At 41.8% G+C, this 22,254-nt stretch overlaps 1 protein-coding gene across 2 annotated transcripts in view; it reads left to right on the top strand.

The window, feature by feature from the left end:
• LOC115105096 (integrin beta-1-like) overlaps window positions 1-22,254 on the top strand; it is a 49,152-nt gene that overhangs the window by 25,512 nt on the left and 1,386 nt on the right. Inside the window, exons 2-16 of one of the 2 annotated variants that reach the window (XM_065007123.1) lie at window positions 2,670-2,736; window positions 11,397-11,482; window positions 11,756-11,975; window positions 12,438-12,608; window positions 12,873-13,111; window positions 13,598-13,753; window positions 14,211-14,306; window positions 15,069-15,158; window positions 15,406-15,546; window positions 15,765-15,967; window positions 16,231-16,469; window positions 16,777-16,999; window positions 18,096-18,325; window positions 18,935-19,101; window positions 20,684-22,148. In XM_065007123.1, coding sequence (XP_064863195.1) covers window positions 2,670-2,736; window positions 11,397-11,482; window positions 11,756-11,975; window positions 12,438-12,608; window positions 12,873-13,111; window positions 13,598-13,753; window positions 14,211-14,306; window positions 15,069-15,158; window positions 15,406-15,546; window positions 15,765-15,967; window positions 16,231-16,469; window positions 16,777-16,999; window positions 18,096-18,325; window positions 18,935-19,101; window positions 20,684-20,917 — 2,562 coding nt within the window. In that variant the 3' untranslated portion in view covers window positions 20,918-22,148. Of the gene's footprint in view, window positions 1-2,669; window positions 2,737-11,396; window positions 11,483-11,755; window positions 11,976-12,437; window positions 12,609-12,872; window positions 13,112-13,597; window positions 13,754-14,210; window positions 14,307-15,068; window positions 15,159-15,405; window positions 15,547-15,764; window positions 15,968-16,230; window positions 16,470-16,776; window positions 17,000-18,095; window positions 18,326-18,934; window positions 19,102-20,683; window positions 22,149-22,254 lie in introns of those variants that run through there. The other variant, XM_029626698.2, reaches the window with a different exon arrangement.

The raw sequence follows: 22,254 nt of genomic DNA on the forward strand, positions 1-22,254 counted from the left end.
TCACCCAAGGCTGAAAAACGGTTTAAGAATGTTGGCTAAACTGGAACACACAAGGGGAACAACTACTCAGGGTTTCAGGGCGAGTGACGTCACCGATTAAAACACTATTAGCGCACACCCCGCTAACTAGCTAGCCATTTCACCCCGGTTACACCCTATTTGAAGGAGAGAAAAAAATCTAAATATACACATTGCGAGATATTTGGCGAAATAGACAGACATGCCTATATTGACCCCCATATGAAACAATGGGAAGACCGCAGAATTCCAATATTATTTGTGTTGTTTACATGTTAACTATGAAACATTGTGAGCCGGTCTCATTGCCAACAATAGTGAAGCGGGCATTGTGACGTTGAACAATAAACTGGGAATAGAACATTCGGAAGGCGAGTTGGTGCCACGGTGCTCAATATAACTAATAGTAGCTGGTAGGGTGAAAAATGCACTAAAATAAGACTTGTTATTTCACGATTACTTAAGAACCACGGCAAGCGGCTATTTTTCTTAATCAGAAAATAACGTTGTTAAATGTCATATGTCCAGCCTACTATCTACATGGATTTCAGAGCACTCTCGTCAGAGTGTACCAGAGCGCAGAATAATTACTTTACTAGCGCTCAACACCCGTTGAATATGGTCGGTGTCAGTAAACGTCGGGGGAAAAAAGCGTAATTAAAATGGTTTCCAGCAGCACATTTACAGTCACCAACTCTGGTTAACACGAAAACTGCCTTACCAGCTCTGCTAGGGCGAGTAAAATGGTCAGAGTGGTCTCATGTGTCTGGAAGTAAGCTAGCCAACGTTAACTTGGGTGCGTGACTGCCGTTGTAAGACCAGAACGCTCAAACCAACCCTACTGCATTCCAAGAGCGAAAGGGTCTGAATTTACAAACTGACAATTTCTCTGAATGGACACACTATAATATTAATCAAATTAATTACGGCAAATTTCTTTAAAAACAATCCCATATACTATGTAATTGCAAAAAAAGGTTTTAAATTCTCTGGTAATGCCAATACGGAATACTATCAAATGCTTCTCATAGATGCCCTCTGGTGGTCAAACTAGCAATAACTTGCAGTAACAGAAGAAATGGCTGAGAAGTATAAGACGTGCCACAGAATGCTGCAGCAGCAAGCAGGGTGTGCCGCAGTATGATGCAACTTTTAAAGGAGGAACCACTGTAGGATAATGGGGTTCTCGGGAGCAGTGATCAGCAGAAAACTAAGAGTCTCAAAGTGGTTCACCCCATGCAACATGCAGTAGAATGGGCTTGGTTGGATATTCCACCTGACCGGAGTCAATGGGGCGTCTATCGAGGGCTTGAATCTGCAGTGGGATGGGACACTTCACACAGGGAATCTGGAACTCTGGCGAAGTCTTGATCAATGAAATTATCTGCGGCCCCAGAGTCCACAAAGGCTTGAATCTCGTGCTGATGGTTGTCCTAGTGGAGGGTTGCGGGTAGTAACAGATGGTGACTGGGTAGCTGGAAGGTAACTGCACAGCTCGTCAGGGTCTCCCCCTGTCCTGGCGAGCCCTGATGTTAACTGTCAGCTCTGGGCAGGTAGCACGGAGATGGCAGAGACAGCGGCCTTCGCTCATTTGACTGGCACGCTCCTGTGGACTCAGACGTGTGCGACCCAGCTGCATGGGATCCTTTATGCTGGGCTCAGTGGGCTTTGGGAGCTCAGGAAACCGGATTGCTGGAGTGGTGTCAAAAGGGCGCTGTCTCACCCATTCCCGGATGCGGTTGTCAAACCTGATTACCAGCGTTATCAGGAACTCAAGGTTCTCTCCCAGTTCCCGAGTGGCCAGTTCATCTCTGATGGAGTTAGACAGACCCTGGTGGAACGCGGTAACCAGTGCCTCCATATTCCACCCACTCTCACCGGCGAGGGTGCGAAACTCAATTGCGAAGTCAGCCACTGGTCTGGCCCATTAGCGAATGTTGAACAGTCGGCTGGCCGCTTCTTGTCTGCCGACTTGGTGGTTGAAGACTCGTCGCAGCTTGGCAGTGAAGGCTCCTAATGGATCTGCAAGATGGTGGCTGCTGTTGCCACGCTGCCGTTGCCCACGCCAGGGCCTTGCCCGAGAGTAGAGAGATGACCTGATCGGTTTGGAACGAGGAGGACTGTGGCTCGAACACCAGAGAACACTGTGTGAGGAACCCCTTGCATCCTCCCGGGTGGCCGTTATACCGCTCGGGGTCTGGCGTCTTGGGTTCCCAGTGCAGGTTCCCTGGAGTAACCAACAGGCGACAGCTGTAGCACTGGGCGATGAGACCTGGGCATTGTCTCCTCCTGGGGTGGGGGCATGACATGGTTGGAGGGACTCAGCAAGTGCCCGAAGTGTCCCGGAGATATGGGAGAGCTGTTCTTGCTGCCGTCCTGACAGTGCTCCTTGGTGAGCTACCACATTCTCTAGGGCGGCCTCTGCCGCACTCTGGTGCCAGGAGGCAGCATGACAATATCAGTTAACTGGTCCTTTTTGTCAAGGGAAGGAAGAATGTATGCATTAGATTACCAAGCCTCATGCATTCTATGGTACTACAAATGTAAATACATTCATAAAACCAAATGCATTCTATGGTACTGAAATGTAAACAAAAACACAGTATTCACCTCCACCTTTACTGTATCCCCACACATTTTCTTTTTTTCAGATGGACCTGAAACTACTTCTGATTTCAACGTTGTTAGGAGTCATTTGTTACAGCAGTGCTCAGCAAGGTAAGATTATTCTCCATCTTGTCTCAAGTTTCTGATTTACTTACGGTAACTTCCACCTTGTTTGACCAAATCAACCCTCAACAGTAACACCAGTATTCTGTATCTGTACACTGACTACACAGTACATCATCTAATCATAATATATTTCTACTAAACCGCATCATAAATGTACAGAATAGTGATGAACTGCCTGATGTCCTGTAAGGGTGAGCTGACCCCAACTGAGCATGCTGCTGTAATGTAATGATGTCATTAGCCAGAAGAAGAAGCAGCTCCACCTACACTGTAAACCCCAAGACATTTTTACTCAAATACTTCAAGTAAGTTGATCTCAAAGTCAATGAAAAGTCATTATTTCTTGAAAATGTTTAAGTTGTCCTGACTCAACTAAACAAGGCAAGAGTAAACGTGTCGTCCCCCATGAATGATACAGCACCCCACTTTGAGCAAATTGAGATTGTGTGTGACTAACACATTTCTGTTAATTACTATAGCTCCCGCCTTGGGCCAATCGGTGTAATTTTGTAAATGCCGTATTTCTATGGCAAGACACATCATTCACCCAAGTTTTGTCACCAGTGCTGTCTGAGATATCGAGTATGACGTACGAACGAACAGACGCAGACAGATCCACAGTTCCCTCCCCGATTTAATCATGGGGGACAATGGGAAGTCACATCAACTAAATTTTTTAAGTTATGATAACAAATGTACTTTTTTCCCACCATGCTCTACTGCAGGTAGATACAAAAAAATATGTAATATCTGTGTTTTTGCATGTACATTGAGGGATTGATTGATTAATTTTATGCTGCACAAAGATAAATGATAGAGAGATATACAATGCCTTTCGAAAGTATTCAGATCCCTTGACTTTTTCCACATTTTTAGATTACAGCTTTACTTTCAAATTGATTAAATCGTTTTTTCCCTCATTTATCTACACACAATACCCCATAATGACAAAGCAAAAACATGTTTTCATACATTTTTGCCAATTTATTCAAAGTAAAATAATATATATTATATTTACATAAGTTAATTTACATATTGCTCTGACATGCACTCTCAACTGTAGGACCTTATATAGACAAGTGTGTTCCTTTCCGAATCATGTCCAATCAATTGAATTTACCACAGATGGACTCCAATCAAGTTGTAGAAACATCTCAACGATGTTCAATGGAAACAGGATGCACCTGAGCTTAATTTCGAGTCTTGTGGCAAAGGGTCTGAATACTTATGTAAGTAAGGTATTTCTGTTTTTTATTTGTAATACATTTGCTAACATTTCTACGAACATGTTTTTACTTTGTCATTATGGGGTATTGTGTGTAGATTGCTGATGATTTTCTTTTTTTTAATCCATTTTAGAATAAGGCTGTAACGTAAATGTTGAAAAAGTTGCGGGGTCTGAATACTTTCCGAAGGCACTATGTAATCATATACAACTGTAAGCAAGGTTTGAAATGATTAAGTTTTAGTAAAATATTATATCAGTTTGGGCTTCTTGCAGCCAATTTGCAGTATAAAAATGATTTTTAACTATGTTCCGACCCTCTGATCATCCTCTCAAAAATAAAATCGTCTCAATGCTGAACTATTTGATGAACCCTACCTTCAAATCAAATCAAACGTTATTTGTCACATTCACCGAATACAACGGGTGAAATGCTGTGAAATGCTTACTTACAAGCCCTTAACAAACAGTGCAGTTCAAGAAAGCGTTCAGAAAATATTTACCAAATAAACTAAAGTAAAAAATAATCAAATGTAACACAATAAAATATCAATAACCAGGCTATATACAAGGGATACCAGTACCGAGTCAATGTGCGGAGGAACATGTTAGTCGAGGTCATTTGTATATATAGGTAGGGGTAAAGTGACTATGCATAGATAATATGTAGCGAGTAGTAGCAGTGTAAAAACGAATGGGGGGATGTCAATGTAAATAGTCCGGGTGGCCGTTTTGATTCATTGTTCAGCGGTCTTCTGGCTTGGGGGTAGAAGCTGTTAAGGAGCCTTTTGGTCCTAGACTTGGCACTCCGGTACCGCTTGCTGTGCAGTAGCAGAGAGAACAGTTTATGACTTGGGTGACTGGAGTCTTTGACAATTATTTGGGCTTTCCACTGACACCGCATAGCATATTCAATGGGAAGAAAAAGTATGTGAACCCTTTAGAATTACCTGGATTTCTGCATAAATTGGTCATAAAATTATATCTGATCTTCATTTAAAGTCACAACTATAGACAAACACAGTCTGCTTAAACTAATAACACACAAACGATTCAAATTTTTAATGTCTTTATTGAACACGCCGTGTTAACATTCACATTGCAGGTTGGAAAAAGAATGTGAACCCTTGGATTTAATAACAGGTTGACCCTCCTTTGGCAGCAATAACCTCAACCAAACATTTTCTATAGTTGCGGATCAGACCTCCACAACAGTTAGGAGGAATTTTGGACGATTCCTCTTTACAAAACTGTTTCAGTTCCACAATATTCTTTGGATTTCTGGTGTGAACTGCTCTCTTTATGTCATGACACAGTATCTCAATCGGGTTGAGGTCAGAAATTACCGGGCCACTCCCGAATGAGTATTTTCTTCTGTTGAAGCCATTCTGTTGTTGATTTACTTCTGTCTTTTGGGTTGTTGTCCAGTTGCATCACCTAACTTCTGTTGAGCTTCAATGCAAAATGTCTTGATTAACTTGGGAATTCATTTTTCAGTCGACAATAGCAAGCTGTCCAGGTCCTGAGGCAGCAAAGCCGCCCCAAACCATGATGCTCCCTCTACCATAGTTTACAGTTGGGATGAGGTTTTGATGTTGGTGTGCTGTGCCTTTTTTTCTCCACACATAGTGTTGTGTGTTCCTTCCAAAAAACACAACTTTAGTTTCATCTGTCCACAGAATATTTTGCCAGTACCTCTGGAACATCCAGGAGCACTTTTGCGAACTTCAGACGTGCAGCAATGTTTTTTTTTGGCTTCTTCCATGGTGTCCTACCATGAACACCATTCTTGTTTAGTGTTTAACATATTGTAGACTCGTCAACAGAGATGTTAGCATCTTCCAGAGATTTCTGTAAGTCTTTAGCTGACACTCTAGGATTCTTCTTAATTAACCTCATTGAGCATTCTGCACTGTGCTCTTGCAGTCATCTTTGCAGGACAGCCACTCCTAGGGAGAGTAGCAACAGTGCTGAAATTTCCATCTATAGACAATTTGTCTTACCGTAGACTGACTTTTAAAGATACTTTTGTAACCCTTTCCAGCTTTATGCAAGGCAACAATTCTTAATCTTAGGCCTTCTGAGATCTCTTTTGTTTGAGGCATGGTTCACATCAGGCAATGCTTCTTGTGTATAGCAAACTCAAATTTTGTGAGTGTTTTTTTATCAGCCAGGGCAGCTCTAACCAAAATCTCCAATCTCATGTCATTGATTCGACTCCAGGTTAGTTGACTCCTGACTTCAATTCGCTTTTGGAGAAGTCATTAGTCTAGGTGTTCACATACTTTTTCCAACCTACACTGTGAATGTTTAAATGATGTATTCAATATAGACAAGAAAAATACAATAATTTGTGTGTTATTAGTTTAAGCACCTTGTGATTGTCTATTGTTGAGACTTAGATGATCAGATAAAATTTTGTCAAATTTATGCAGATATCCAGGTAATTTCTAAGGGTTCACATACTTTTCCTTGCCACTGCAGGTCCTAGATGGCAGGAAGCTTGGCCCCAGTGATATACTGAGCCGTATGCACTACCCTCTGTACCACCTTACGGTCAGATGCCGAGCAGTTGCCATACTAGGCGGTGATACAACTGGTCAGGATGCTCTCGATGGTACAGCTGTAGAACTTTTTGAGGATCTGGGGACCCATGCCAAATCTTTTCAGTCTCCTGAGGGGGAAAAGGTGTTGTCGTGCTCTCTTCACGACTGTCTTGGTATGTTTGGACCATGATAGTTTGTTAGTGATTTGGACACCAAGGAACTTGAAACTCTCGAGTCGCTCCACTACAGCCCCGTCAATGTTAATTGGGGCCTGTTTGGCCCGCATTTTCCTGTAGTCCACAATCAGCTGCTTTGTCTTGCTCACATTGAGGGAGAGGTTGTTGTCCTGGCACCACACTGCAGGTATCTGACCTCCTCCCTGTAGGCTGTCTCGTCGTTGTAGGTAATCAGGCCTACCACGGTTTTGTCATCAGCAAACTTAATGATGGTGTTGGAGTCGTGCCTGGCCATGCAGTCGTGGGCTGAACAGGGAGTACAGGAGGGGACTGAGCACGCACCCCCAGGGAGCTCCAGTGTTGAGGATCAGCGTGGCAGATGTGTTACTACCTACCCTCACCACCTGGGGGCGGCCTGTCAGGAAGTCCAGGATCCAGTTGCAGAGGGAGGTGTTTAGTCCCAGGATCCTTAGCTTGGTGATGAGCTTTGAGGGTACTATGGTGTTGAACGCTGAGCTGTAGTCAATGAACAGCATTCTCACATAGGTGTTCCTTTTGTCCAGGTGGAGAAAGGCAGTGTAGAGTGCAATAGAGATTGCATCATCTGTGGATCTGTTTTGCCGGTATGCAAATTTGAGTGAGTCTAGGGTTTCTGGGATAATGGTGTTGATGTGAGCCATGACCAGCCTTTTGAAGCACTTCATGGCTACGGACGTGAGTGCTATGGGTCTGTAGTCATTTAGGCAGGTTGCCTTTGTGTTCTTGGGCACAAGGACTATGGTGATTTGCTTGAATCATGTTTGTATTACATACTCAATCAGGGACATAGTGAAAATGTCAGTGAAGACACCTGCCAGTTGGTCAGCACATGCCCGGAGCACACGTCCTGGTAATCTGTCTGGCACCGCAGCCTTGTGTATGTTGACCTGTTTTAAAGGTCTTACTCACGTCGGCTACGAAGCGCATGATCACACAGTCGTCCGGAACAGCTGATGCTCTCATTCATGCCTCAGTGTTGCTTACCTCGAAGCCAGCATAGAAGTGATTTAGCTCATGTGGTAGGCTCGTGTCACTTCCCTTTGTCTTCTGTAATAGTTTGCCAGCCCTGCCACATCCGACGAGCGTCGGAGCCGGTGTAGTATGATTCAATCTTAGCCCTGTATTGATGCTTCAGCATTTTTGGGTGCCGATTTGCGATTTTTTTTAAATATTTTTTTTTATATACCTTTATTTAACTAGGCAAGTCAGTTAAGAACACATTCTTATTTTCAATGACGGCCTAGGAACGGTGGGTTAACTGCCTCGTTCAGGGGCAGAACGACAGATTTTCACCTTGTCGGCTCGGGGGATTCAATCTTGCAACCTTACAGTTAACTAGTCCAACGTAATAATGACCTGCCTCTCTCTAGTTGCACTCCACAAGAAGACTGCCTGTTACGTGAATGCAGTAAGCCACGGTAAGTTGCTAGCTAGCATTAAACTTATCTTATGAAAAACAATCAATCATAATCACTAGTTAACTACACATGGTTGATGATATTACTAGATATTATCTAGCGTGTCCTGCGTTGCATATAATCTGACTGAGCATACAAGTATCTAAGTATCTGACTGAGCGGTGGTAGGCAGAAGCAGGCGCTTAAACATTCATTCAAACAGCACTTTCGTGCGTTTTTCCAGCAGCTCTTCGTTGTGAGTCAAGCATTGCGCTGTTTATGACTTCAAGCCTATCAACTCCCGAGATGAGGCTGGTGTAACCGAAGTGAAATGGCTAGCTAGTTAGCGCGCGCTAATAGCGTTTCAAACGTCACTCGCTCTGAGCCTTCTAGTAGTTGTTCCCCTTGCTCTGCATGGGTAAAGCTGCTTCGATGGGGGCTGTTGTCGTTGTGTTGCTGGTTCGAACCCAGGTAGGAGTGAGGAGAGGGACGGAAGCTATACTGTTACACTGGCAATACTAAAGTGCCTATAAGAACATCCAATAGTAAAAGGTTAATGAAATACAAATGGTATAGAGGGAAATAGTCCTATAATTCCTATAATAACTACAACCTAAAACTTCTTACCTGGGAATATTGAAGACTCATGTTAAAAGGAACCACCAGCTTTCATATGTTAATATGTTCTGAGCAAGGAACGTTATATTTCTTACATGGAACATATTGCACTTACTTTCTTCTCCAACACTTTGTTTTTGCATTATTTAAATCAAATTAAACATGTTTCATTATTTACTTGAGGCTAAATTGATTTTATTGATGTATTATATTAAGTTAAAATAAGTGTTCATTCAGTATTGTTGTAATTGTCATTATTACAAATACATTTAAAAATTGGCCGATTATTGGCTTTTTTGGTCCTCCAATAATCATTATCGGCGTAGAAAAATCATAATCGGTCGACCTCTTGTATGTATGTATGTACAGTCACTGTGGGGACGACGTCCTCAATGCACTTATTGATAAAGCCAGTGACTGATGTGGTGTATTCCTCAATGTCATCGGAAGATTCCCGGACTCGGTCAGGGAGAGATTGAATATGTCAGTGAAGACACTTTCCAGTTGGTCCGCGCATGCTTTCAGTACACGTCCTGGTAATCCCTCTGGCTCTGCAGCTTTGTGAATGTTGACCTGTTTAATAAAGGTCTTTTTCACATCGGCTACCGAGAGTCAGAACAGCTGGTGCTCTCATTTATGCTTTAGTATTGCTTGCCTCGAAGCAAGCATAACAGGCATTTAGCTCGTCTGTTAGGCTCGCGTCTGTAATAGTTTTCAAGCCCCACCACATCTGAGAAGTGTTAGAGCCGGTGTTAGAACCTGTATTGATGCTTTGCCTGTTTGATGGTTTGTCTGAGGGCGTAGCGGGATTTCTTATAAACGTACGGATTAGTGTCCCGCTCCTTGAAAGCAGTAGCTCTAGCCTTTAGCTTGGTGCAGATGTTGCCTGTAATCCATGTCTTCTGGTTGGGATATGTACATACGGTCACTGTGGGGACGTCGTCGCTGCACTTATTGATGAAGCCGATGATTGAGGTGGTATACTCCTCAATGCCATTGGCTGAATCCCGGAACATATTCCAGTCTGTGCTATCAAAACAGTCCAGTAGCGTAGCATCCAATTCATCTGACCACCTCCGTATTGAGCAAGTCATTGGTACTTCCTGCTTTAGTTTTTGCTTGCAAACAGGAATAAGAAGGATATAATTATGGTGAGATTTGACAAATGGAGGGCAAGGGAGAGCGTTGTATGCTTCTCTGTGTGTGGAGTAAATGTGGTCTAGAGTTGTTTTTCCTCTGGTTGCACATGTGAGATGCTGGTAGACATGAGGTAAAACGGATTTAAGTTTGCCTGCATTAAAGGCCCCTGCCACTAGGAGCGCTGCTTCTGGGTGAGCAGTTTCTTGTTTACTTATGGCCTTATACAGCTGGTTGAGTGCGGTCTTAGTGCCAGCATCAGTATGTGGTGATAAATAGATGGCTACAAATAATATAGATGAGAACTCTCTTGGTAGATAGTGTGGTCTACAGCTTGTCATAAAGTATTTTACCTCAGGCAAGCAATACCTCGAGACTTCTTTAATATTAGGCATTGCGCACCAGCTGTTATTGACAAATAGACACGCACCCCCGCTCCTCGTCTTCCCAGACGTAGTTTCTCTGTCCTGCCGATGCATGGAAAAATCTGCCAGCCGTATATTATCCGTGTCGTTGTTCAACCACGTCTCGGTGAAACATAAGATAATACAGTTTTTCATGTCCTGTTGGTAGGACAGTCTTAATCGTATATCATTCATTTTGTTTTCCAATGATTTCATGTTGGCCAATAGAACGGATGGCAGTGGAGGTTTACTCACTCGCCTACGAATTCTCAGAAGGCAGCCTGACCTCCGCCCCCTTTTTCTCTGTCTTTTCTTCACGTTCCCGAGAAAGCAGTATATCCTTCGCGTCAGACTTGGAATAAATCTTTGTTCAGTTCGAGGTGAGTAATCGCTGTTCTGATGCCCAGAAGTTATTTTCAGTCATAAGAGACGGTAGCAGCAACATTATGTACAAAATAGGTTAATATATATTTTTTTTTTACAAACAACGCAAAAAAAATAACAAAATAGCACAGTTGGTTAGAAGCACGTAAAACGGCAGCCATCTCCTCCGGCGCCATTCTATAAAATCTGAGATATGTAATGTATTGTCATAAAGAGTTTAATTATAATGATAACATTCACCTAGGAACTCACTTGAAGAAGGCCAGAGGACTCACTCGAAAAGGCAAGGCACACTGGGAAATTATATTGGAGGCGTGGCTTAGTGGGGGCATTGCAACATTTTTTCATGCTGATACAACTAAAGTCTGAACCCCCCTACAGGGTAACAGTTACTCTATTGGTTTGAGTAATGACTACAAATCACCAAGTTACTGTACTCAGATATATTAAGTGCAACAGGTTTCCTCAAAAGTTGAGTAATGACATTACACTGGGGTTTACAGTGTATGTTTCTTTGAGCATTTATTTGAGCATAGTAGTGAAGACATCATGGAACTATGGAACAGCGGAATATTCCATTCTGTCTCTGGCTCAATTTACTGTTCTCTCTGAGCAGCAGATTACACAATGTGTACACTCTGGCTTATTACCTGGTTAGGTTTTAGGAGTCTATGATGAGTTTGCTTCTTTTCAACCTTTGTTTTTCCATTCCATTCCAGAAGGGAACGAGTGCATCAAGGCTAATGCTAAATCCTGTGGGGAGTGTATTCAAGTGGGAACGAAATGTGGCTGGTGCATGGACCCAGTACGTGGATATGAATTTGCCAATAACATTGTTGCTGCGTTGATGCTACACAACCTTAATATCAACTGACTCAGCGTTACAACTTAAAACATCTAAACTGTTCTTTGTAATTTTAAACACTAGTGTGTCGGGCAATATTGTTTGTAACCTTTATAACCTGCTTGGGAGAGTAGGAAATACATTTTCAGAAAATAAGGACCTTACATTTTGGGTGGATTCCCTCTGAGTGCCATAATGCAATGTTTCATAATACTTATACCTCCTCTCTACCAGGGGTTCCTGAAGCAGGGTGAGGCCACATCGACCCGCTGTGACGAGCTGGAGTCCCTGAGGAAGAGAGGTTGTAGCTCCACCAAGGTAGAGAACCCCCGAGGCAGCCAACGGGCCCTGAAGAACAAGGCTGTGACCAACCGCAACAAGGGAGAAGGAAAACTCCGACCGGAGGACATCACACAGGTCCAGCCACAGAAACTCACCCTCAGCCTCAGATCGGGTAAAAACTTAAATGGAACTGTTACTTTTGATTGGGTTGCGTCCCAAATGGAACCCTTTCCCCTATTTAGTGCACTACTTTTAGCTCTAGTCAAAAGTGGTGCCTTATGTTAGGAATCGGTTGTCATTAGGGATGCAGTCTTAGTTAACTTTGCTTCAGACAAAACATCTTGTTTGACAACCATTGTTGACGCAGCGTTGCTGAGGATTTTTTTTAGTTTATCCTGCTGTTCCTCCGTGGTCTTTCAACTGTTATGTTGATTAGTTACAGTAGCCTCTATTTTCTTTGAGTGTTTTAGCTATTATGATTTGGAAGGAGTGTTCCTTATACTCTTTAATGTGAAGGCCAGCACCTTATTTGACAGGGAAGGTGCACATGAATCAAGATTTCAGTGTAAATATGCCAGAGTTAGCAAGTCAGTAGTCCCCGGCTTAACCTTGCCCATTTGTCTGTGTACTGCAGGTGAACCCCAATCTTTTAACCTGAAGTTCAAACGGGCCGAGGATTACCCCATTGACCTCTACTACCTGATGGACCTGTCCTACTCCATGAAGGACGATCTGGAAAACGTCAAGAACCTGGGAACACATCTGATGCTGGAGATGTCAAAGATCACGACTGATTTTAAAATCGGTGAGCTTGAGAATCAGCCTGGTTGTATGAGGATTGAGGATGTTTATATTTATTTGATCTTCTCCACTTCAAATTGATCTCTTCTGCTTTCAGTTCAGGTTGGGTGCATATTGCAGTTACACTGTACTACAATACCCATAATGCAATGTATAAGATAACCGGTTTGATCTTAGTAAATATGTTTTGAAGCTAACAAATTGGTGTCCCGTCTCCTTAACTATACAGTTTATATATGAGATGGATATCTTCTTCATCTTCTTCTAGGTTTTGGTTCCTTTGTAGAAAAGACAGTGATGCCTTACATTAGCACCACCCCAGCCAAGCTGCTGAATCCCTGTACTGGGGACCAGAACTGCACAAGTCCCTTCAGCTACAAGAACGTCCTAAAGCTGACCAGCAATGGACAGGAGTTCAATACCCTGGTGGGACAACAGCAGATCTCTGGAAACCTGGACTCACCAGAGGGAGGCTTCGATGCCATCATGCAAGTGGCTGTGTGTGGTGTAAGTAATATGTTTTTATATCATATTTAGGGATAGTTTCCCAGACATAGATCAAGCCTAGTCCAGGACTGAAAATATTTCTCCATTGAGCTTACTTTATACTCCAGGACTAGGCTTGATATCTGTCCAGAAAACCAGCCCATAAAGTTCCAATAATACTTTTATCAGGGCTTTATATTGACTTTCTCATGGTACCAGACCTCAAGACCCTATTCTCATTTGAGAATGGCTGGAGTCAGGGCTTAATGTGTATATGCTTAGAGAAGGCCTTTTTATAAAACGTTTGAAAGTTCATTCACTCTAGGGCGCTAAACTGCTATTTTAAGAGGGTAACCTCTCACATAGTTGTTCATAGTTTTTGATATATACTTCCTGAATCTTTTGTAAGTCTTGTAATTTTGTTCTCTGGTATTTCTGTAGGCTGTGTCCATTTTCTGTATGTGGTTAATTTTGACATGTTTTAATAGTCCTCCCTCCCTTCCCCAGGAGCACATTGGCTGGAGGAACGTCACCCGTCTGCTGGTGTTCTCCACTGACGCTGGCTTCCACTTTGCTGGAGACGGGAAACTGGGAGGGATAGTTTTGCCCAACGATGGGAAATGTCACCTGGAGAACAACATGTACACAATGAGCCACTACTATGTATGTATAATTATGCATTATAGTAATGCACTATGTAGTATAATAATGCACTGTGTAGTATAGTAATACACTATGTAGTATAATAATACACTATGTAGTATAATAATACACTATGTAGTATAATAATACACTATGCAGTATAATAATGCACTATGTAGTATAGTAATACACTATGTAGTATAGTAATACACTATGTATTATAGTAATACACTGCAGTATAATAATACACTATGCAGTATAATACTACACTATGCAGTATAATAATGCACTATGCATTATAGTAATACACTATGTAGTATAATAATACACTATGTAGTATAATCATGCACTCCTATGTACTGTATGTATTGTGACTTTTCTTTCTAGTCTTCTGTGTGGTCTGCATTTTGAATATGACCAGATTTGAAGGGAATGGGCTACTTGATACCTGTACTTCCTCATTGTCTCCCTGTAACAGGACTACCCCTCCATCGCTCACCTGGTTCAGAAACTTAGCGACAACAACATCCAGACGATCTTTGCCATCACAGAGGAGTTCCAGCCTGTTTACAAGGTCAGTCAGTTGTTCCATTACACTGTTTGTGTCTGTGCGTGTTTGTACGTGGGTGTGTGTGTGGAATTCCTTTCAATTTCCTGTGCTTGTCTGTTGTAGGTTAGAAGAATCCCAACTCTTTGAAGAGCAGCATCTGCTCCTTGTTACCAGTAGCATCTCTTTGGATCTCTGGTTGTTCCCCAAATGGCACCATGTTCCCTAAAAGTGAACTACTTTTGACGAGATCCCTATGGGCCCAGGTCAATAGTACTGCACTTTGTGGGGAATAGGTTTCCATTTGGGCAGCAGCCTTTGAATGTTCCCTGCTGCCCTCTAGTGCTTTTCAAGCCAATTAGAAGTCTGTCTGGAGTTCCGTAATGACCTTTTATCATATCCCCATCAGTCCAATGTTTGGACAATATTTGCAATCTGTCAACCTCGGTAGAATGGCGTTCTCATTTAGTTGATTACATGATGCGTCCCAAATGGCACCCTATTCCCGATATTAGTAGTGGACTATGTAGGGATTGAGTGCCATTTGGGACGCAACTTGGATCTCTGAATTTAGAACCTCACAACACTTCAAAAAGTTGGAACTTTAGATTGACTTTACCACTATGTGATGCAGACCACAATCAAACTACTCAGCAATCTTAATGGGTCAGGCAAAACATGACAAAACTGTTTTGCTCTAGACTTTTCTGGTGAGTATTTAGAGATTGGCAGGATTCCAATTGACATACTAGTACATGATCATTTAGTGTATTGTGTTTTCTCTCTCAGGAGTTAAAGAATCTCATTCCTAAATCTGCAGTGGGGATACTCTCTGCTAACTCCAGCAACGTTATCAACCTCATTATTGATGCCTACAATGTAAGTATAGATTGGATTGGTTTAGTTACTGGAGAAGATGCACTTCTGCACACTATCTAACTTTCATTCTTAAAATAGTTGGCAAAACCATGTTGCTGCTACTGTTAAGTCATCACATTTCTCTTTCTGAACTGATCTTTTTATGGGAATAGTCAAAAATATGCATTTCTGCTTTTGTAAAACTGAAGCCTACTGAAAATGTTGTATATAGTGTACAAAGGGCTAATTGTTGTTCTTTATGTGCTAGTCTCTTTCCTCAGAGGTGATTCTGGAGAACAGCAAGCTACCAGAGGGAGTGACCATAATGTACCAGTCACGCTGCAAGAACGGAGTGACTGGTGAGGGAGAGATGGGAAGAAAATGCTCTAATATCTCAATCGGTGACGAGGTGAGAAACCAAAACAACATGACATTGAATGTTTTCTATTCCAAATACATATGTATTTATTTGAGATTTTCTTTTAAATTCAGGTTCAGTTATTTTAGCTTTCTGATCAAGTAAATATAATGTTTTCCGTATCTGTAGGTGTCAAGGTCATTGTTTTATTACAAAATGTGATTATTATGCCTTATGTGTGAATGCATCCCTTCATCCCTGATCTGTAGGTGTCTTTCACCATAAGCATCACAGCTAAGCAGTGTCCTAAAATGGGCAAACCAGAGACCATCAAGATCAAACCCCTAGGGTTCAATGAGGAAGTGGAGATCACTCTGAACTTCATCTGCGAGTGTGACTGTCACAAAGATGGCATTGAGAACAGTGACATCTGCCACAACGGCAACGGGACATATGAATGTGGAGCCTGCAGGTAAGGCACTTATGTTTCACTAGCAGAAGATCTTAACCCTTTATTCACCTTCCATATTGTAATAATTTCCATGGCATAGACATACATCATGATATTTGATACTGTATATATAATGTGTTGTAAATCTATTTCTATTGGCCATTAGCATGTGACTGTTTAAGTGCATTGCATCTGTTTGCATGTGAATATTTTTTACATAGGCAGTCTTTTATGTAGTCCTCCCTTGTTTTTAATAACATTACATTTCCTTTATTATCTGTCAGGTGCAATGAGGGCCGTATTGGCAGACAGTGTGAGTGCAGCACCAACGAGGTGACCAGCGAAGACCTGGATAAGAGCTGCCGTAAAGACAGCGGTACAGACATCTGCAGCAACAACGGAGACTGTGTGTGTGGAACCTGTGAGTGCAAGAAGAGAGAGAACCCAGAGGAGCGCTACAGCGGGATGTTCTGCGAGTGTGACAACTTCAACTGTGACCGCTCCAACAACAAACTCTGTGGAGGTACGCGAGTTCAGTTCATTGGATGATCAGTAAAGATTTAGCTTGCTGTGAAATGACGGTCAAGACCTGTGTTCCATCTGAAGACCTGTGGAACATATTCCTCAGAACACAGACTACCTCTAGTGTTTGTGGCGTAATGGGTGATTTCCCAATTAAATTAGAGATCAGTCATGGCCTTTTACGAAATTAGATTTCCCATGTTCAATCTAGCTTAATTTCATCTCTAATCTAGAATATTATCCATGGTATGAAATTATGTTTGAACTATAGAGGATCATCTCTGACCCTGTGTGTTGTGTTGTGGCAGGACATGGTCACTGTGACTGCAGGGTGTGTATATGTGATGCCAACTGGACAGGCAGTGCCTGTGACTGTTCTCTGGACACCACGACCTGCCTGGCTTCCAACAAGCAGATCTGTAACGGACGAGGCAACTGTGAGTGTGGCACCTGCAAGTGTACTGACCCAAAGTTCCAGGGCCCCAGCTGTGAGATCTGTCCTACCTGTCCAGGGGTCTGCGTAGAACACAAGTGAGTTGAATAAAGGAATGGATTCATTGTATTGGTTTATTTTATTCTGTTTTAACTATGCAGAAAACAACAATATACAACAAGTTTATTTCCAAAACGCTATATTGAAAAAAATGCACATTTGTGTTTTTACATCAGAAATGATTCCTTATGGGTACCTTCATGTGTGTGTAAAATATTACTGTTCTCTGATGATTTTAGTCATAGATTTTAGATTAACATTTTTCATTTTTGTAAACCACAATGCAAAATGTATGCTTTAGGTCCTGTCTGTCCATTATTTAGCTGGAATGGAATGTTCGCATCCTGTATATTTGACTGTGATATGTGGTTGTCTCAACTAGCAATCCTAAGATGAATTCACTTACTCTTATCAAAAGTGACTAACAGTATCTGCTAAATGACTAAATGTTTTTATTTTTTTATTACACACATCTCATATTACTGTATAGATTTCTGATGTCACAAATGTATCATTTGAACAGTTCTTTAAAAAAAACATGATTATTTGTCTCTCTGAAATGAAACCATGATAGTTTTTAAACAAACACATGGTTGTCATTGATCAACCCTGTGCCATGATTCGATAGTGAAAAAACACACCAATCTCTTTCAGAATTTCTTTAAACAATAAAAGCTAACGTTTCTGAAAATGTATATGTAGAATTTTGAAATGAATTCTGCTTTTTTTTTTAAAGTATTATTATTTGAGGGACTGGTTCCTTGTCTCTTTCCTCAGCCTGAGTTTAATGCCTCTTAACCTTTTAAAGTAGGCATAAAGAGATGTCTTCCTTTATCCGTCTTAACCTCAATTATTATTGTGACCTTTGTTTACTTTCTTCTGATAATTCCAAGATAGGGGACCAATGAAAAGTCTAGACACAACTGTGATATCTAAAACCAGTAGTGGTGGCAAGGGTACAGCATTGTCCACTACAAACACCTGCATGTGGAGTGGAACCTCAATATCCAGCTTTCTTGCATTCCAGTAGACTTGTGAATATGTCACAAGTTTATCAAGCATCACAATGCGAGACTACCTGCGTGTGTTACTCCATCTGTACAGAGTTACATGTCAATGTCCTGTCTTCCACAGGGAGTGTGTTCAGTGCAGGGCCTTTGGGACGGGGGAGAAGAAGGACACGTGTGAGAGAGACTGTAGCTACTTCAACCTGATCAAGGTGAAGGACAGGGACAAGCTGCCTCAGCCAGGACAGGCCTTCCCCCTGATGCACTGTAAGGAGAGGGATGCCAACGACTGCTGGTTCTACTACACCTACGCTGTCAACAAGACAGAGAAGGACGTCCATGTGGTGGAAACACTAGGTGAGAGCATATTACATACAGCCTGCTATGTCATTATGACTGAGCATATTACATACAGCCTGTTATGTCATTGTGACTGAGCATATTACATACAGCCTGCTATGTCATTGTGACTGAGCATATTACATACATCCTACTATGTCATTGTGACTGAGGATATTACATACAGCCTACTATGTCATTGTGACTGAGGATATTACATACATCCTACTATGTCATTGTGACTGAGGATATTACATACAGCCTACTATGTCATTGTGACTGAGGATATTACAGTGAAAACGGAGGTTATTTGTTTGTCTATTGAGTCGTTTTGTGATTAGAGCTATGAGTTTTTGCCCTGACTAGGAAAAACTCTTGGCTCTAATGGTACTAGGGCCTAGTACTCCGGCCGGAAGTTCTTCCTGGTCAGCTTACAGGGTCAGGTAAAGTTGGGTCAGGTCAGCTTACAGGGTCAGGTAAAGCTGGGTCTATATATATAATGCAAATCAGGACGTCATTGTAAATCAGCATTTGCTCTTACAGTAACTGACTTGCATGGTCAAATAAATAAATATAAGTTGGGGTAACTGAATGTTCCTGGCTGTGTGTTTCCTGCCTGTGTTCCAGACTGTCCTGCGGGCCCTGACATCATCCCCATCGTGGCTGGCGTGGTGGCGGGCATCGTCCTGATTGGCCTGGCTTTGCTTCTCATCTGGAAGCTGCTCATGATCATCCACGACAGGAGAGAGTTCGCCAAGTTTGAGAAGGAGAAGATGAATGCTAAATGGGACACGGTAAGGGAGTGGAGATGGTAGATACAGGATGCAAGAAGCCATGTTGGAGAACTATTCGTTATGGCCCATAATGGGGATGATGATGATGTACTTTTGCAGGTCCTAGTTTGTATTCTCCCTGACTGTAATTTCAGTAGGTTGAATGAGATGTGGAAAACTGGTGTTATAGATATGGCCACTGTGTGAATCTCTTACACAGAGAACAGACTCCTGAAGGAACACAGAATTGGAAATGTTTTACTCTCTCTCAACCTTTGATGACTATGACAGACCTGTTGCTTTTGACGATGACTTCGTAAGATGACACACACATTTTTCCACAGTCCTACCCAACAGTTTGTTTAAAATGTTCATAAAACCCTGTAGTTTTAAGTCATCTCTGTGCAAAATACGGCTATGAAAAAGGGAATCATTTTTGGAATGCGAAGGTCTGGACACACATCTGTCTTTTCATGGGAGTGGCTACAGCAGCTTAGTTTGTTCTGTGTTATGCTTCAACCTAGTGGCGTGTTATCCACACAGCAGGAGAGGTTCAATTCCAGACAGCTGGCAGGGTTTGAAATGCTTAATGATTCAGCTCATCCTGATTACTCCCAGTCAGACCAGCCACATGTGATAGTCTCTCTGGTCTGGTGACATGGGCAGGGCACTGAGGCTTCTGGGCCCTCTCATTATGGTACATGGAGAAGACACCAGACCTAAATGACTGTATGAGAGAGCAGACTGACCTGACTTGATACAGTAGCAGTCAAAAGTTTGGACACCTACTCATTCAAGGGTTTTTCTTTATTTTTCACGATTTTCTACGTTCTGGGATAATAGTGAAGACATCAAAACTATGAAATAGCACATATGGAATCATGTAGTTACCAAAAAAGTGTTTAACAAATCAAAATATATTTGAGATTCTTCAAAGTAGCCACCCTTTGCCTTGATGACAGCTTTGCACACTCTTGGCATTCTCTCAACCAGTTTCATTAGGTAGTCACCTGGAGTGCCTTGTTAAGTTAATTTGTTGAATTGATTTCCTTCTTAATGCATTTGATCAGTTGTGTTGTGACAAAGTAGGGGTGGTATACAGAAGATAGCCCTATTTGGTAAAAGACCAAGTCCATATTATGGCAAGAATAGCTCAAATAAGCAAAGAGAAACAACAGTCCATCATTAGTTTAAGACATGAAGGTCAGTCAATCCGGAAAATTTCAAGAACTTTGAACGTTTCTTCAAGTGCAGTCTCAAAAACCATCAAGCACTATGATGAAACTGGCTCTCATGAGGACCGCCACAGGTAAGGAAGACCCAGTTACCTCTGCTGCAGAGGACAAGTTCATTAGTTACCAGTCTCAGAAATTGCAGCCCAAATAAATGCTTCAGAGTTCAAGTAAGACACATCTCAACATCAACTGTTCAGAGGAGACTGTGTGAATCAGGCCTTCATGGTCTAATTGCTGCAAATAAACCACTACTAAAAGATACCAATAAGAAGAAGACTTCCTTAGGCCAAGAAACACAAGCAATTCTGCAGCGATACACTATCCCATCTGATTTGCGCTTAGTGGGACTATCATTTGTTTTTCAACAGGACAATGACCCAACCCACACATCCAGGCTGTGTAAGGGCTATTTGACCAAGAAGGAGAGTGATGGAGTGCTGCATCAGATGACCTGGCCTCTACAATCACCCGACCTTAACCCAATTGAGATGGTTTGGGATGAGTTGGACCGCAGAGTGAAGGAAAAGCAGCCAACAAGTGCTCAGCATATGTGGGAACTCCTTCAAGACTGTTGGAAAAGCATTCCAGGTGAAGCTGGTTGAGAGAATGCCAAGAGTGTGTAAAGCTGTCATTAAGGCGTGGTGGCTACATTAAGGCAAAGGGTGGCTACTAAGAATCTAAAATATATTTTGATTTCTTTATCCCTTTTTTTGTTACTACATGATTCCATATGTGTTATTTCATAGTTTTGATGTCTTCACTATTATTCCACAATGTAGAAAATTGTTTTAAAAAATTAAGAAAAAACGTTGAATGAGTAGGTGTGTCAACTTTTGACTGGTACTGTATAAAAGGGGCATGTACCCAGCACTGTAAGATGATTTTCAAATGGAGATGATCAACCTGTGGGGCGGCAGGTAGCCTAGTGGTTAGGGCGTTGGACTAGCAACCGGAAGGCTGCAAGATCAAATCCCTGAGCTGACAAGGTAAAAATCTGTCTTTCTGCCTTTGAATAAGGCAGTTAACCCACTGTTCCTAGGCCGTCATTGAAAATAAGAATTTGTTCTCAAGTGACTCGCCTAGTTAAATAAAGGTACACATTTGTAAAAACTCGTGAGTCTTGGATCCTGATGTAGAAAAACCCCTTTTTCAGGGGATTCATTTTTTCACTTCTTTGTCATATCATTGTTTCATTCCTTCTCATTTGTCTTCACCCATGCTTTTAATTTCATTCTCTGTTTCCTGTTCTTAATTGTCTGTCCCACTCTCTCAACCCATAGCAAGAGAATCCCATTTACAAGAGCCCCATTAAAAAGTTCCAGAATCCAAACTATGGACATAAAGCTGTGGTTCTATAAGTTTGTGTTTACTTTCCCTCTCCTCTGTTTTCCTGCATGGGTTTCCTGTTTGTTTATATGTATGTTTGTCAACTTACTGTAAACTGTCACTTCTTCATCCATCTCATTATTTCTGTCTTTCATTTGGTCTCTTTGAGCCAAATAAGACAGTTGATGAAACTGTGCAGAAAGATCCATATGAGGGGATATTAAAACCCACAATATCTATTGTTTTGTTAGTCAACACAAGCTGTCCTGTCTGTTAGTAGTTTAAATGGAGGTAAGTATTAACAGGTGGTCACGTGTAGGCCCAGTACACTTCAGTTTAAGTCTAGTATTTATATCATATTTAAAGCTACAGTATGATGGAAATGGCATGTTGTGACTGTGACGTTTGTTGATATCTCTTCTAAAAGTCTTCCCTGGATGACAACACAAATGCTCACTCACAATGACAGCAACGTATCCAGGTGATAGCATGATCAGTTGGAAAGATCTGTCCAAAGAATGCTTCATAATCATTTGATATTCTCAATGGATAGCTCTGATTTTGTTGTGGTGTTTTTTTCCTAATAAATTTGTTGCAGCTGTGTTCACACGAC

The sequence above is a fragment of the Oncorhynchus nerka genome, linkage group LG22 (genome assembly GCF_034236695.1).
Source record: "Oncorhynchus nerka isolate Pitt River linkage group LG22, Oner_Uvic_2.0, whole genome shotgun sequence".
Classification (NCBI taxonomy): Eukaryota; Metazoa; Chordata; class Actinopteri; order Salmoniformes; family Salmonidae; genus Oncorhynchus; species Oncorhynchus nerka.